At 44.2% G+C, this 16,881-nt stretch overlaps 1 protein-coding gene across 1 annotated transcript in view; it reads left to right on the forward strand.

Annotated features, from left to right (window-relative positions):
* CDS2 (CDP-diacylglycerol synthase 2) overlaps window positions 1-16,881 on the forward strand; it is a 49,409-nt gene that overhangs the window by 25,529 nt on the left and 6,999 nt on the right. The window contains exons 2-10 of the mRNA XM_080683358.1: window positions 1,857-1,993; window positions 3,153-3,249; window positions 4,098-4,195; window positions 4,887-5,026; window positions 6,810-6,868; window positions 8,451-8,533; window positions 14,322-14,409; window positions 15,457-15,525; window positions 16,445-16,597. Coding sequence (XP_080539484.1) covers window positions 1,857-1,993; window positions 3,153-3,249; window positions 4,098-4,195; window positions 4,887-5,026; window positions 6,810-6,868; window positions 8,451-8,533; window positions 14,322-14,409; window positions 15,457-15,525; window positions 16,445-16,597 — 924 coding nt within the window. The remainder of the gene's footprint in view (window positions 1-1,856; window positions 1,994-3,152; window positions 3,250-4,097; window positions 4,196-4,886; window positions 5,027-6,809; window positions 6,869-8,450; window positions 8,534-14,321; window positions 14,410-15,456; window positions 15,526-16,444; window positions 16,598-16,881) is intronic.

The raw sequence follows: 16,881 nt of genomic DNA on the forward strand, positions 1-16,881 counted from the left end.
GTAAAGTAGTCATCAGAAGCTATAGATAGCTCTTTCCCTCAGATCCAAGTAATGAGACCATCTCTGTAGGTCCTTGACCAAAGCCAGTGTCTGTTGTATGAGCAATCTCGGACTGAAGGCCTTCGGTTTTGTGGTGTTATCACAGTTGCAGTTTAATTTAGAAATACCTGTTTCCCTGAGGGTAGGCGCTGGGTATCTCCTTACCATACCTGGAATTAACTCCCCGCTTCCTCCTTCCATCCTCCCATTACTAAATATTTCCCTGTGTGCCAGGCATGGGGATGTCGTGAGAACAAAGTGTCTTGGTTCCCATCTTTAGGGAGCAATAGACAATTGCAAAGATCGCCTTGTAAACCCTCATTGTGGCCAGTGCGGAGAGGGAGAAGGTCTGAGTGTTAGAGGGAATGACTGGGGTGGGGCTGGGGTTAGAGAAGGCTGGGAGAACATATTAGTGACACAGTACTTAAATCTGGGATGTATAAAATATTCCTACAAATCAATGAAAGGAAGGCAGAAAACTCAGTAGGAAACTATCTAGTGACTTGACAGAGCAAAAGAAGATATCCAGATGGCCAGTAAACATAAAAACGGTTCTCAATTTCATATATTTACTAGTTTGGGAAATTCAAATTTCCCTAATTCAAACTTAAATATGGTTGCACACATATATAATGGGATCTTTAAAGATGTGCTAAAACATCCTTTTGCCATTTCTAGTTTATTTCATTTTGAATTTCTTACTGGAAAAAAAAAATGGATTCCAAGATGCTTGAATAAAAGGAAATATAGTGGGATGAACAAAATTAATTCAGAAGACCTGGGCTAATAGGAGATTTGGGGCCAGCCATGGAGCTCCTCAGAGTCCGGGTCTTCATTTGTAAATAGGGATCTTTTTGTTTCTTCCCTTCCTCCCAGAACTGCTCTGAGGTCCACAGATAAGGGAAATGCTGTAAAAACTATGAAGGGCTATGCAGATACTAAGTCATATTGTTGTTACTGTCTAATTCTACGTGATTTGATTTCTCACCCACCTCTTCTCACAGCAACTATGCTAAATTACCTTAAGAAATAGAAGCTCTGAGTAGTAGGATCAGGAATGAGGTCCAGATGAAATCTAGTCATGCCCCCTTTTGCATTCTTTGGATATGAAGGAGCCCCTCTCTCCGTCTTCTGGACTATTCTCTTTTAGGCAATGGGCATTAGACTGTGGCTGTTGCCCATCCTCCTGAGGTGCAGGTGCATGTTGCTCTTGCAGTAGAGAACGGGCCACCTTGGCACATGTCAGAACTGTGTCAGGATCACCGTGAGTCCCATCTGTTATGTCACCTGACAGTGCCAGGTCCTCAGGCCCAATTTGGGTCTTTGCCCACAGATCTCCTGTGGGAACCCCTTTCACATCCCACGTGGTTCAGGTTTCCGGTTCAGGGTTCGGGTTCTGGAGAAGGCCGCACACAAATGAAAAAAGACTTGGAAAAGTATTAATTTGGGGATATTGGGGGCCAGGCGGGAGCCTACCTCTAGTGGGAGGTCTACCCACTGCTCTGGCCTTGCTATCCCTTTTATTGAGACTATGGGATAAGCTCATAGCCCTTAGGCAGGAAATTCCAATAACAGAAATCTACTTAAGACAAACAGAGGTGGGGGCTGCTTCAGGTAACAATGTTTCAACTAAACAGTGAGCGGTTAGCTCTGACCTTCACAGCAATTAAGGTTGTTGACCAGCATTCCAGGTTTCCTGTCCACATCTTTCTATTAATGAGACAATGATCGGTTTCTGGCAGTCTCCTATGACAGGCATGTACTTCTTAGTATCCTACATTTTTTTCCTTTTCCTCCTCTGTTTTTCTGCTGTGTAGGAGTCAGAACCAGAAGTAAAGGCAGATGGAGAGACTGCATCGGACAGTGAGAACCGTGCGGAAGCTGCTCCCCTAGTAACCTCTGCAGACGATACCCCAGAGGTCCTCAATAGGGCCCTTTCCAACTTGTCTTCAAGGTAACCTGGCTTAATGATGCGGGTGCTTGTTGGAGGCCTTGTTGCTTGTCCAAGTGCCTTGGAAGACCCAGGCCCCTCAGCCCACAATCTTGGGGGAGTCCACTTCTGTCCACTGGCATTGCCATCATCTCCCCTGCCTCTGCCTAGGGCTTCATAGAGTGTCATCTTAACAGCAACTGCGAGCACAGCCTGGAGGGGTCTGGCATTTGAAAGGTGCTCTAGGCTGGCTGGGAGGGGCAGTCCGAGGAGGACGAAAGGGTGGACAGTGGGGTGGTGGTGGGCAATATTTCTGACACAGCACATGTGGAGAAATGGTCCCTGGGGTTTGACTGATGGGTGGACTGCTTTTCACAGAGGAGCCCAAGTTTGTAGTTCAAAGTTTAGTTTTCCCTTTCTCCCGCACGTCCTTGTGGACATTTAAAAATTCTCCTGGAAGAATTGAGAAATGTCTTAACTTGGGTGAATCCAGAGTTGAAATTCTGGTCCCTGAGACTCTGATCCCTCCAATACCAGTTATGTGGGTAGGTTAAAAACACAAACTATAAGACCCAAAACATGTTTCTGTGGTGCCTCCCACACACGTGTCCTTTGAAAGGTGGTATTGTGCAGTGGTTCAGGGCATGGGTTCTGGAGCCAGCTCCCAGGGTTCCAGTCCCAGCTTAACCACTTCACAGTTGTATGGCCTGTGCACCCAGTTCCTCGTCTGTAAGAATTGTAGTATTGAGGGCTGAGTGGATTAATATACATAAAGTCCTTATAAAGGTGCCAGGTGCATATTTGTGATACCTGTTATCACTGTTTAATATTGTTATCACCACAACGATGCAGGTGACATCACAGATGGGACTCACAGTGATCCTGACACATTTCTGACATGTGCCAAGGTGGCTCTACTGCAAGAGCTACATGCACCTGCACCTCGGGAGGATGGGCAACAGCCACAATCTACACAATGCCCATTGCCTGTGGGTGAGGCATTGGCTCTAGCGGCCCTGCTCTCACCAGCATGTGGCTAGTTTGTTGTCCAGGTGAAGGAGGTGCTCCTGGAAGACACTAACCTCAGGCCCTCTTCTCCCAGGAAGAGCCATCCCCTTGGGTTTGTGCTTCAGTTATTTCTGGGTTCCTAACGTGCTTTCTCCTTCCCTCCTCTCTAACTTAGATGGAAGAACTGGTGGGTGAGAGGCATCCTGACTTTGGCCATGATTGCATTTTTCTTCATCATCATTTACCTGGGACCAATGGTTTTAATGATAATTGTAAGTGCTATTTGCGTACTGTTGTAGTTCTACCTTCAGTTTGTCATGTAGGATCGGCCATCTGAAGAGCCAGGTGCTGGGTTAGTTCTGGGACTCATTTGGGGTCCAGGCTTCACAGAACATTTCTTTCTTAAAGTATCTGTGGCTTCTCACTTTTTAGCAGGCAAGTGGAGGGACATTGGCCTAGGCCAGTTGTATGTGGTTAAAAATTCCTCTTCATTTTATTTTATTTATTTATTTAAAAAAATATTTTTATTGATTTCAGAAGATGGGAGAGGGGGAGAGAAGAGAGAATCATTGATCTGCTGCCTCCTGCATGCCGCACACTGGAAATTGGACCTGCAACCTCGGCATGTGCCCTTACTGGGAATTGAAACTTTACCTCCTGGTTCATAGGTTGATGCTCAACCACTGACCTACAGCTAGGAGATTCCTCTTCATTTTAAAATTTGGTTTTATTCTTTCAACTGTTTGATTATATTGTGACCCCTAGTCTTAATGTGCTTCATGGTTTTGTTTATTGTTTTCCTGGAGCATAGATGTTGGGGCTTTTTGAGTATTTGTATGCGAAGTCAAAAAGGGAAGAAATTGATTGAGTCCTGGCAGGTTCTAGAATAAAAAGTTAATTGAAACTTCAGGAGCATGTAGTTATTGTGAGAAATTGGACCTATTCTGTGTGACATAAAAGGCTACCTTGCCATGTGGTATGGTGCGAGAGAGAAAAGAGCTGAATCACTGAGGGACTGACATTTTTCTTAAATATAGTGGTTTTTTTTGAAGTCCCATGACCTGTTGGTTTCTGTTTCCAAAGATCATATCAGGTGGTCTAATTCTTGTGTGTCCTGCAGGTGATGTGTGTTCAGATAAAGTGTTTCCAGGAGATTATCACTATTGGCTACAATGTCTACCACTCCTATGAACTACCTTGGTTCAGGACCCTCAGCTGGTAAGCTCTCCAGCCCCTTAGGGACCCGTAACAGATTTGTATAATAAGTGTTTTGTGGTAGATATTTACAGCGGTGGTGGGTGGGAGAGGAGTGATGGCCACAGACTTGCATAGCACCTTTGAGACCCGAGTATTTCATGGGCCAGACTATATGCCTGGCCTTGAAGGAGTCTTTAGTAGACAGCAGAGTGGCTGACATGCTATAGAAGTAAGTGCCGGGGAGGCAGATATGTTAGGTTGGGCAGGATTTTATGAAGAAAAGTGTGTTTGAACAGTGAATCAAGAGAGATAAGAGAAGAGGATGTCCAGGCAGGGAAGAGACAGGAGCAAAGCAGATGGGTGGCAACCCGATAGGCATGCAGGGTTCCTGTTGGAAAGAGTGGAAATAAGACCGGGAGGCAGGATGAGGCATCTTTTGGAGTGTTATCTTAGGGTTTGAGTGTTCTCAGGTTAGGTATAGAGACTCTACAAAAGGAGCAAAAACTGAGTCCCAGGTTTGTGATAAATGGAGGATGAATGAAAGCTGCCATAAGTTTCTAGACAAGCTTCTCACCTACAGTGTCACTGAGAATAGGGGGTCCTGAGAGTGGGGGGACTGCTCTTCTGGTCCTCTCCTCTGGTTCTTCGACAGCCTCCCTATAAGGACAGGCCGCAAGTGCTCCCCACCACAGTGACCTGTCTTCATTTACAGGTACTTCTTACTGTGTGTAAATTATTTCTTCTACGGTGAAACAGTGACGGATTATTTCTTCACTTTGGTCCAGAGAGAGGAACCTTTGCGGATTCTCAGCAAATACCACCGGTTCATTTCCTTTACTCTCTACCTGATAGGTATGCATTGAATGGCTCGCGAGTTCTTGTTTTGTGTGTCCGCCGAGTAGGAAATGGGGAATTTCTTGGTTAATGTAAAGCTTTGAGGATGTTAACTCTGATCGTGCAGGGGAGCAGAGCTGAGGGCTCTGCCTTAGTGAGCTGTAGCAGCTCTTTAGTAAGAGAAGTGGGACTGAGCGGCTTTGTGGGTGTGGGGACTGCAGTCTGTGCACCTGTCCCTGTGTTGCAGCCTCCGTTGGAAGACAGCACAGCATGGTCCTGTCCTAACTCCTGCGGTGTGACCAAAACAAAAACCACCTTTTCTTTTTCTCCCCCAACATGGATTTATTAAAATATGGAAATATAAAAGTATTACATTATTTGAGAGGGAATCTAGAAGGCAGGTTACAAAAGAATACACTATTTTTATACATTCATGCTTATGTTTTTGCATAAACAAAATTCTAATAGGACATAAAGTTAAAATTGTATACAGAAAAGCCACCTGTTTTAATAACTTAAAAGTCAGCCTCCACCCCCCACCAAAAAAAAAAAAAAAATAGAAACAGTCAGCCATCTTTAGGAGCGTCTTCTTAGGAGACCACCTTGAAGGACAGACATGCAGAGTGGTGGAAATTTTACTGATTTGGATTTTCAAAGACTGTGACCTCAGAGAGACTGGAAGCTTAGTCATTCTGAGTTTCAGTGAGCTTTTTTTTTAATCTAGAGCTAAAACTGTGGACTTCCTGAGGATTAAATCTGATACATTAAAATTTTGCAGATAGTGAAGTGCTGGTCAATCTAAACTCAATTCAGACTGAACTCTCATTCTGTTAGTGCTAGTGATTTCCATAGTTGCCTTTAAAGCTGGTTTGAGGCACCTGAGAAAGTTGTTCTGTCCTAAATTTGTCTGACCTATTTTTAATTAGCTCTGAATGACACCTGGGTATTAAGATACAAAATTCACTGCTAAGGAGTCTGCAGATATTGAGGATATTCAGAGGAGGATATTTAGAGGATATGCAGATATTGAGGATATGCCCCAGAACCTGAAAGCAGCCCCCCAGCGGGAGGTCTGTGGTGTCTGGAGCAGCGATGTGCTCTCTTCAGGGCAGAAGTGCTTTTGAGGGGCCTAGCACACTTATGGGTAAAAGTCCTTTTCCTTCCTGGAAAAGTGGGTGGAGGCTACAGATATTTTTTGCCACCATATGCATCAAAGACAGGGGTGACTTCTACTCCATACCTGATGGATCCTCTGTTCACCAGACCTCTTCACTGGGACAGGGGTAGAAAACATTTTCTTAAAAGTCCAGATAATCAATATCTCAGACTTTGGGGGCCCAGCGTCTCTTTTGCAACTCCCCAATCTGCCCTTGTAACACAGAAGCAACCACAGACAATATGTAAACAAATGGGTATAGCTTTGTTTCAATAAAATTTTAGTTATAAAATCAGGCAGCTGGCCTGACTTCTTTGCTGGTGCCTGCTCGGGGATCAAAATATTTTTGTCTGGTGAACAACAGCCCAAGTTTATTATAGTCTACAAGATTTAAAGATAGTGCCTTCCTTTGATTGTCTTGAAGGAGTCATTTTTTCCCCTTCTGATTGCTATCTGAAGAATCAGTTTGTGTCTTCTCCCCACCCTCCTTCCTGGGGCTTGGGATTGTGCACTGATTAGATGCTGCCAGGAAATTAGCCAAAGGATCACAATCACGATCATGTACACAGCTAAAAGAAACGACTAGGACAAAGGTAAATGCAGAACGTGATTAATTTTACTCTTTCTCCTCCCTCCTCAAACCAGGATTCTGCATGTTTGTATTAAGTTTGGTCAAGAAGCATTACCGTCTGCAGTTCTACATGGTAAGGGAAATATGTGTGTGTGTATGTCAGAAGTCTTGGCTTAAATGAAATTCTATAGAAATTCAACAGGTGTTTCATCTTTTCTATAAGAAATCAAAGCTCAAGTACAGCCTGTTCTGTATGTATCTGGAACCCAGAGCACAAAAGAAGAGGGCCTGACTAAGTTTGGCAACTGTACATCCACTTACTAGTAGACCCAATCACTGTTACTTAATTTATACCAGTTAATTTAACCAATTTCTCCACTAGGTCCTGAAGAAGGTGGGCACCAGGTAGGGTTCAAGGTAACACTATTACTAGAAAGATACCGGGACCAAGCCAGGTCTGCCCTGGCACAATCTGGAATGTTTGGGTTCTTGACTTCATGTAAGAAAGATTTCACCATTTCAGTCAAGGTGATTTTGAGAGTACATTTATTAAAGCTGGGGAGAGTGAAAGGGCTTAAGATAGAAAAGGCAGCAACAGGAGTTGCCTAGACACAATAAAGGAAATTACAGTAACAAGTGGCAGAAGTGAGCCATGCTGGGCTACATGGACTCAGGAAACAAGTTACAGAGGCAGAAGGAGGGCCCTTGGAAATAGGTTCAGGGGGTTAGCTCTGGATAAGTTGCCCGCCGTTCCCCCAGTTGCAAGTCTCCTGGGACCTTTAGAGCTTAGAAGAAAGAAAGCAAAAATATACACCTCAGGAAAGAAGAGGCACAAGCATGCTCAAGGGAGAGCGCACACTGAGTCCTTTGTCTTAAGTGTTTTTATCTGTTTTCTGTAGGCAGGAATTTTAGGGGGAGGTCTCATGGAGGGTCTCAACAGTTCTCCAGGTGTGTTCTTTAGTATACTGATGCATCAAAATGAGCATATAGGGAGTTTGGGTTCATTCTCTGGTCATCTTCACTGCTTTATTTTTTATCTTGGATTTGTCTGGCTCTAATTTTTGTTTGTTTGTTTTGCTATTTATTCTCCTGACTTCATCTGTTTTGGGTTTGGCTAGCCCTAATGGCACTATCTGGATCTCTGTTATCTCTCTCCTTAACTAGTGTGATTTAAGCTACTCACTCTTTGGTTGGAGAGGAGAAGTGTAAATCATTTGCTCCTAAGTGTCCTCGGTTAGGGAATATAAGATCTGGGGATTTATTAGCAGGCCTTGTTTAACATTGCTCAGCCTTGTTGAACTATTTGTTTCAATTTTTCAATTTCCCTCATTCCACTTGTCAAGGAATTTCCTCCTTTCTTACAATCCTGCCTCAATGCCTAAGGCATTGTTCACAGATATCTTACATCACTTTCTCAACTTTGAACATATTCCTTCTCTGAGTGCCCAGGCACTCAATAAATACTTAGAAGTATCCAGGCTTTCAGAGCATAGTGGACTTACTCACTAGTGAGCCATGTGGTCCTGACGTGATGGGGACTGTAGCTGGGGGACAGAATTTCTCCCAGAGGCCTGATTTGTGCCTCTCCCTTCTAATAAGAGCAAATATCTTTCCTCCTTGTTTCTCAGCAATTTTCTATTTGGTACTGCCTGTTATTTGAAGTTCCTTTTAAGGTAAACCGATAGGTAAAGTTGACTCTTTTTCTTCTTTTGCAGTTTGGCTGGACCCATGTAACGTTACTGATTGTTGTCACCCAGTCACATCTCGTTATCCACAACCTGTTTGAGGGAATGATCTGGTGAGTGATGAGAGTGAGAGAATTTTCCCTTTTATTTAGTAGGTGTTTCTCATGTACAGGTGCCTTACCTTCTAAGCCAATGGTTCTCCCCTTGCGCTGGTTACAACACAGGTTGCTGAGCCCCATCTCTTGAGTTTCTGCTTTAGTACATCTGGGGCGGGGCTTGAGAATTTGAATTTCTAGTGCATTCCCAGGTGATGCTGGTTTTGCTCGTCAGGACCTACACTTTGAGAACTATGGTTCTAGAATCTAGATGAACAGGTATAGGGATATTTAAAGATAATGCAACTGTATGGCACCAATTTGAAATCTTGGAAGAAATTTTTATGACTTTCTGGCAAAATGTAAACTACTAAATGTCATGAAGAAGAAAATTTGAATAGATCAATAACTATAGAAAATAACTAGATAAAACAACTGAATTTTATCTAGCCCTTAATACTAAAGCTGATAAGCATGTGGAGGGAGAAACAAGAATGATAAACTGATTTCTTTTATGATTATAGATAAACCATTCAAAATAAACTTTTAGCAAATGGAATCTGGCAACGTGTCAAAAGAATGTGTATAGTCATGTGCTGCTTAACGTTTTGATCAATGACGAACATATACACTATGGTGGCTCCAATGGAACTGAAAAATTCCTATTGCCTAGTGTGATGCGTTACAGATACTTACCATCCTATCTAATAAAAGAAACATGCAAATTGACCATACCTCTGCTATGCCCACAAGTCACGCCCACCAGCCAATCAGGAGCAAGTATGCAAATTAACCCAACAAATATGGCGGTGGCCACAGAGCTGGAGAGAGCAGGAGGCTTGGGTTGCCCCCGGTGATGGAGGAAGCCAAGCTTTCCGCCCGCCCTGGCCTGCCCCGGCCTTTGCTCAAGGCTACAATGTTTCAAGTATAGAAGATAAATAAATCCCAACAAAAATGGCGGCAGCCATGGAGCTGGAGCCAGCTGGAGGCTTGGGTTGCCCCTGGCGATGGAGGAAGCCAAGCTTCTCCCCAACCCTGGCCGGCCCTGGCCTCTGCTCAAGGCTACAAAGTTTCAATTATAGAAGATAAATAAATTCCAGATACCAGGGCCTCTGCTTGGGTCGCTGGGGTGCGTGGCAGGCCTGCAAACAACCACAGGCCCCTCGCCCAGGCCGCTCCATGCCCCAAGGGAACCCCCACCCTGATCCGGGACACCCTTCAGGGCAAACCAGCTGGCCCCCACCCGTGCACCAGGCCTCTATCATATCTAATAAAAGAGTAATATGCAAATTGACCATCACTCCAACACACAAGATGGCTGCCCCCATGTGGACATAAGATGGCCAGCAGGGGAGGGCAGTTGGGAGGGACCAGGCCTGAAAGGGAGGGCAGTTGTAGGTGATCAGGCCAGGAGGGGAGAGCAGTTGTGGGGGACCAGGCCTGCAAGGGAGGGCAGTTGGGGGCGATCAAGCCTGCAGGGGAGGGCAGTTAGGGGTGACCAGGCTGGCAGAGGAGGGAAGTTGGGGGTGACCGGGCCTACAGGGAAGGGCAGTTGGGGGGGACCCAGGCCTGCAGGGGAGGGCAGTTGGGGGGGCAATCAGGCCTGCAGGGGAGGGCAGTTAGGGGCAGTCAGGCTGTCAGGGGAGCAGTTAGGCATCAATCAGGCTGGCAGGGGAGTGGTTAGGGGGTGATCAGGCTGGCAGGCAGAAGTGGTTAGGGGAGATCAGGAAGGCAGGCAGGCGAGCAGTTGGGAGCCAGCAGTCCTGGATTGTGAGAGTGACGTCTGACTGCCCGTTTAGGATAGGATCGGGCCTAAAAGGGCAGTCGGACATCCCTTGAGGGGTCCCAGATTGGAGAGGGTGCAGGCTGGGCTGAGGGACACCCCTTCCCCCCCCTTCTCCCCCCTTCCCCCCCCTTCCCCGCACGAATTTCGTGCACCGGACCTCTAGTTGTGTTATAATTGCCTACAGTATTCAGCACAGTAGCATACTGTACAGATTAGGAGGTATAGGGGAACAGAGTGTGTCAACCCCAAATATCTCTACTTGGCATAGGATTATTTTAGGCTGGTTAATTTTAAGAAATATCAGACTTGGGATAAGCTCTGAAAACCAAGTAGAAGTTGCCTTTTGTAAAATACATTAACATTTGTAGGGGAAAATCTCCATTTTTAAGGGTCCCTGCTGTACCAGGAAGAGGGGGATAACATTGTTTCTACAAACTGTAATTGAGGCAGGAGAGAACAAATGGACTTAAATCTGCATAACAACCTTACTCTTGTTTATTTTGCTCTCCCTGATAGCCTATAACTGACTCCTCCCTATCTCTAGTATATTCTTTTGTCTTCAGCTGAAGATGCTATTTAATGTAGTAGTTTCAGCCATTTTGGCCAGTTACTCAGTTTTCCTGGTATACATGGTTTTAAATTTTTGTTTTTCTCCTATTATTACACGGATGTGTCAGCCAAAAGCCCAGAAGGGTAGAGGGAAAATTATTTTTCCTCCCCTATAAAGCAATAGGCTATAGCCTAGGTGTATGGCAGGCTACACCATCTAGGTTTGTGTAAGTGCACTCTATGATGTTGGTATAAGGATGCAATCCTCTAACACTGTATTTCTGAGAATGGTATCTCCATAGTTAAACTGCACATGACTGTACTAGTACTTAGTAGATTTTATTCCAGAAATGCAGTAGTTTTTTGGTGGTGGTGAGAATGGCACCAGGTGTTAGACGGGTGGAGTCAGACTGGATCTTGGCTCAGTGACCTTGATCCTTGAGTTCTGGCTAAGAAAGAATTCAGAGCCAAGACCTAAACTACAAGAGAAAGTTTATTTAGAAAGTCACTGAAGTAGAAGTGAGTGGTAGAAGAAATGGGCTCTGGAAACAAGTTACAGAGGCAAAAAAAGGGCCTTTGGAGCTTAGGAGAAAGAAGGGAAAGGGTAACAAGCCTGGGGAGAAAGAGGAGGGAGAGCATGCTGGGTCCTCTGTCCTAAAGGCGTTTAAGGTGGGGATTTGAGGGGAAATCTCAGTAGAATATTCATTCATCAGCTTTCCAGGTGTGTCCTTCAGAGTAAGGGTCTCTACTGATTGATCAGTGCCAGGCCAGGGGGTCATTAGTCATCGCAACTGGTCCTGAGGTCATTGTGGCACCATTTGTTTGGTTTTGCTGCTTTTCTGTGCCTGGAGTTGAAACACAACTGAAGCCTAGATGTATTTGGTTTGGGTCAAAACTTCATTGTCCTGGAGTCTTAATGCTTAAGGGCTACCACATGACTAGTAACAGGCCAGGGCAGGAAAGGTCCGAACGCGTTACCAGCCATAAGAAAGGTTAGGAGGTCTGAAGTGACCACGTGACCAGTGATACGCTGGGGGAGGAAAGGTTAGGGGAGGAAAGGTTACCCTGGGGGCGAGGACCTTGTTTTCCCAGTTTTGCCTGTTGCTGGGCACCCAGGGCTTTCTGCCCTGATGACCATCTGTACCTGGCCCATTGTCCTTGCTCTACTCATGCCTGTCCAACAGCCTCCCACAGTTTCAACAGGTAATCTATCAGCATTGATAGAAATTAGCAGGCTGGTTGAAGAAGCTGGATGGTCTTAGTGAAGAGGTGTGGTGTGGCCTGGCCTAGGGTATATAAGAGAGGTACTAAAGTATTGTGGGTAAGACCCCAGGCTGCGCTTTTGTTTCCAGATCTCAGAATGAGGTATAGTATCCCCCACCTCCTGAGGAATAAATTAGTAAATACACTTAAAGTGCTTGGAACAAAGACTAGCTTATATAAATTTTATAGGTATTATGGTTAGGGCATACAGCTCCTTCCCTTTCTTTCAGTTTCTGTTAGGTGTTTCTTAACAGTGGCACATGCTAAGTCCTATCTTTAGGGCCAGATATACTATTTGTTTCTACAGTGAATAATACAGTTATTAAAATCTCTATCAGGGGTGGGCAAACTTTTTGACTCGAGGGCCACAATGGGTTCTTAAACTGGACTGGAGGGCCGGAACAAAAGCATGGATGGAGTGTTTGTGTGAACTAATATAAATTCAAAGTAAAGGAGCGGAGGGGAGAGCAAGAGAACCCTCCGCTCTTCCGGCTCCGCGGGCTGGATAGAACAGCCGAATGGGCCAGATCCGGCCCGCGGGCCATAGTTTGCCCACGGCTGCTAGTTACTGGTTTTCAGACTCAACCTTTAAGACTTAATTATAGCTGCAGAGCAGAGAGTATGTGCTAGAAGCCTCCACGAAGTAAATGTTGTGGGGGTTGGGAGAATACAGATGCTCTAATTCCCTCCTTAACAAACAGGAAGTCCAGAAATGTTGCTTATAGTTGATGGGCCAGGAAACTTATGCATAAGTCTGTAATAGAGGAAATTAAAAAAAAGTGACTGTTAGAGAGTGGAGAGTGAGGAGAGGAGGGTGATGGCACAAGTGTGGAAATTGTGCCCCTCCCTCCCCCACCACCAGTTTCATGATGGGGATGACCAGACCAGCAGGGGGAGGAAGGGAAGAAACCTAGGTGTGTGTGGATGTGGTTTTACCCTCAGGATAGTCCTAGGGAAAGGGAGGGCTTACTAGATAGAGATCCTAGTAGTACACAGAAGTATACTTAGTGGCCACATTATTATGACCTCTTGATTATTATGATCTCTGAACGCATAATAATCTGGCCACTCAGTGTATGTGTGTGTATGTATATATATATATATATATACACACACATACACACATATTAGTGTATGTGTGTGTATGTATGTATATATACACATACACATTAGTGTATGTGTGTGTATGTATATATATATATATACATACATATATATATATATATATACACACACACACACACACACACTCAGTGTATGTGTGTGTATGTATGTATGTATATATATACATACACACACATATTAGAGGCCTGGTACATGAATTCGTGCATGGATGGGGTCTGGCAAGACTGGCCAGGGGGAGGGGACATGGGCGGTTGGCCAGCCTGCCTGCTGGTTGAACTCCTGGTCGAGGGGACAATTTGGATATTAGCCTTTTATTATATAGGATATACACTGAGTGGCCAGATTATTATGTGTTCACAGATCATAATAATCTGGCCACTCAGTGTATATTACTTATTAGAATTATGGAGGCAACTACTACAAGAAGAAAAACCACAAATGATTGATTGCAAGTGGCTATTTTGGGGAATGGAGATAGGATGGGAGAAACAAGGAAAACTTTTATTTATTTTTTCTTTTCTTTACAGTTTAAATTTGTTTTATTGTGTAGATAATTACTTTATAATGACAAAAGAATAAATGACATTTTATAGAATGCCACTTTTATTTATTCAGTAGTCATTCAGTAAACATTTGAATGCCTGCTATGTGCCAGGTAGTAGGAAGGGCTTGTTTGGTATTTTATTTTTTTAAAAGTCATTTCTGTCCTGGCCAGGTGGCTCAGTTGGTTGAAGCATCTCCTGTACACCAAAAGGTGGTGGGTTTGATTCCCAGTCAGGGCACATACCCAGGTGGTGGTGGGTTCCATCCTGTTGGGTGCGTGTGGGAGGCAGCTGATCAATGCTTCTCTCCCACACCTTTCTCTCTCTCTCTCTCTCTCTCTCTCTCTCTCTCTCTCTCTCTCTCTCTTTCTCTCAAATCAATAATAATAATTTAAAAATCTCTTTAAAAAAGTTATTTCTTAATGGGTAACAAGTACTCTGAGTTACTTCGTTCAGTACTGGAATTTATGAATGGTATTATTTTGTGGACTTTTGAGGTATTATTATCTCGGTAGTGTTTATCCTTTGGTTTATTTCCTAGGTTCATTGTCCCCATTTCTTGCGTGATCTGTAATGACATCATGGCCTATATGTTTGGATTCTTCTTTGGTCGGACCCCACTCATCAAGGTAAATGGATCACCCTAACATGAACTATCACCATAAGGGGGGAAGGGTGATGCTCTCAATACGAGTAGAACAGCTTGGGAAACAGAGGAGATCTAGCTGGTGTGTATATCTTCATGTCATCCTGGAGAAAGGTGGTATTACATTAGTTTTAAAGAAAAAACAAAGGTAAACATCGACAGTTACCCACAAGAAAAAAAAAACTAATAAAGAAAATTCAAATATCAAAAATTCAAAGACTAAGAGAAATGGACAGAAACAGAAAAGAGAAAATGAGAGTTGCTCAAACTCAGGAGAAGATTATAGAAAGAAAAAAATGAATAAAGATTAAAATACTTGGTGCCTAAGGAAGAATAGAGTCAAATGTAAATTTAAAAAGTTATACTGTTTTATGAATAATGATCTATTTTGAGTTAATTTTTTTCTTAATTTTATTATTATTTAAAAATTCTTTATTATTTTTAAATTCTTTATTGTTAAATTCTATTCTTTATTCTTTAAGTATTATATATGTCTCCTTTTTCCCTCATTGACTTCTTCCAGCCTCCTCCTGCCCCCCCTGCCACCCCAGCACAGGCCCTCACCCCTCTATTGTCTGTGTCCATTGGTTATACTTACATACATGCATATAAGTCCTTTGGTTGACCTCTTAGCTCCCTCTCCCCCCCTCCCCTGCCTTTCCTTTGATTGAGTTAATTTTTATATGTGATGTGAAATTAGGGTCCAAGTTCATGTTTTTGCACATAAATATTTATTTATTCCAGCAAAAAATAAAATATTTTTATAGACTATATAAGCATATTTTGGGGGCTTTGATATGAATTTGAGTATTGCTATTTAATTAGTATGCTGTTCTATAATATAATTAAATGATTTGAATGTCCACTTCAAGAAAGGAAACTGAGGGGAATCAGGCAGGGAACAAGGAAACCAAGCATGGGGGTATTTTAGATAGTGAGGTGATTAACAGAGAGTTTTAACAAATATTCATTGTCCCAAAGCCAAAGAAATCAAAATTCCCTCTGCTAAGAACTTGTTCTCTGTCCACAGCTGTCGCCAAAGAAGACCTGGGAAGGCTTCATTGGGGGCTTCTTTGCTACTGTGCTGTTTGGCCTTCTGGTAGGTGGTGGCTCTCTGTTAGGTGGGGGAGTGACAGAAGCCTCATACCCATCTTTGAAGCTTATCCAGGGCTAGAGGGCATGTCTCCCAAGGCCAAGGACTCTGTCCTCCTGGATGGGGACCTTGCTCTGAAGAGGGGCACCAGCATGGCACACTTTGTAACTGGCACAGGGAGCACCAGCTGGTCTTCATCTGCCAGTTTTCAAGCAGGGTCTTGGTAGTCTAGGAGCAGGGGCCATGTGCACCTGTACTTCTCTCTTGCTGATGCATGCAACACTCAGCAGGTGGCGCTCTTGTCCAGGCATTTGCTATGTCAAGGTCTGGGTGATTGGCACTGGCGAGTAAGAGGTGGGGTGAAATATGCCACTCCAGCTCATATTTTCTCTTTTGTGTGCCCTGCTCATAGTGGATGATCTCCCAGCCCTTTTAAGAACACCATTCCCTGCTCTGACCCAGACCATTCTCCCCTTTGTGTGTTGTTCATCTGTCCTTCAGTGTTAGCTTCCTTACCTTATTGCTCTTCAGTTTTCTTCCTCTTGGCTGCCTGCCTCTCCCTATACAGTTCCATCACCTCCTGCCTCCAGTGAGCACCAAGTTAAGAGATTCTGAGAAAATGGACTGTAGCTCTCCAAGTGGGTAGAAATTTCTTCACCACATTCCACATTTCTCAGGTCTTTCCTGGATTCAGTCAGCACAGGAAAGTTTGAGCAAGTATGCATGTGTGCAACCTCAACAGGGTGTGGCCTCCCTCCCTCAGTTCAGGTAAAATGTGGTGAAACCTAAACCTCTGATTCAGCGCATGGCTTGCAGTTAGAGGGTGCTAGGCACTGTAAGGGACATGGGAAAACCAGGTGTCTGCTGCCCAGGCAGGGTGGCTGAACTTGTCTCCTTTGCCTGTCTCTCTGTTCTTCATCCTCAGCTGTCCTATGTGATGTCTGGGTACAGATGCTTTGTCTGCCCCGTGGAGTACAACAATGACACCAATAGCTTCACTGTGGACTGTGAGCCCTCGGATCTGTTTCGCTTACATGAGTACAACATTCCTGAAGTGATCCAGTCGGTCATTGGCTGGGTATGTGCCACTTCCATGGAGGGAACTAACCTCAGTGGGATAGTGACTGCAGGAGAGAGCCCCCTCTCCACCACTCAGAAAAGCCACCTTCCTTTCCCCAAAGTTGTGGCCCCAGGATGAAGGAGAATTGTTAAGTCTGTTTACAGTGAGGACAGGAGGAGACTTTTCTTCCTACTTCAAATCATTAGGACCAGTGATTCTCAAAGTGTGCTTTGGGGATTCTTGGAGGACCCTAAGATACTTTCAGGGGGTCTCTGAGGTCACAACTATCCTATATAATAAAA

Source organism: Plecotus auritus, assembly GCF_963455305.1.
Source record: "Plecotus auritus genome assembly, chromosome: 8".
NCBI lineage: Eukaryota > Metazoa > Chordata > Mammalia > Chiroptera > Vespertilionidae > Plecotus > Plecotus auritus.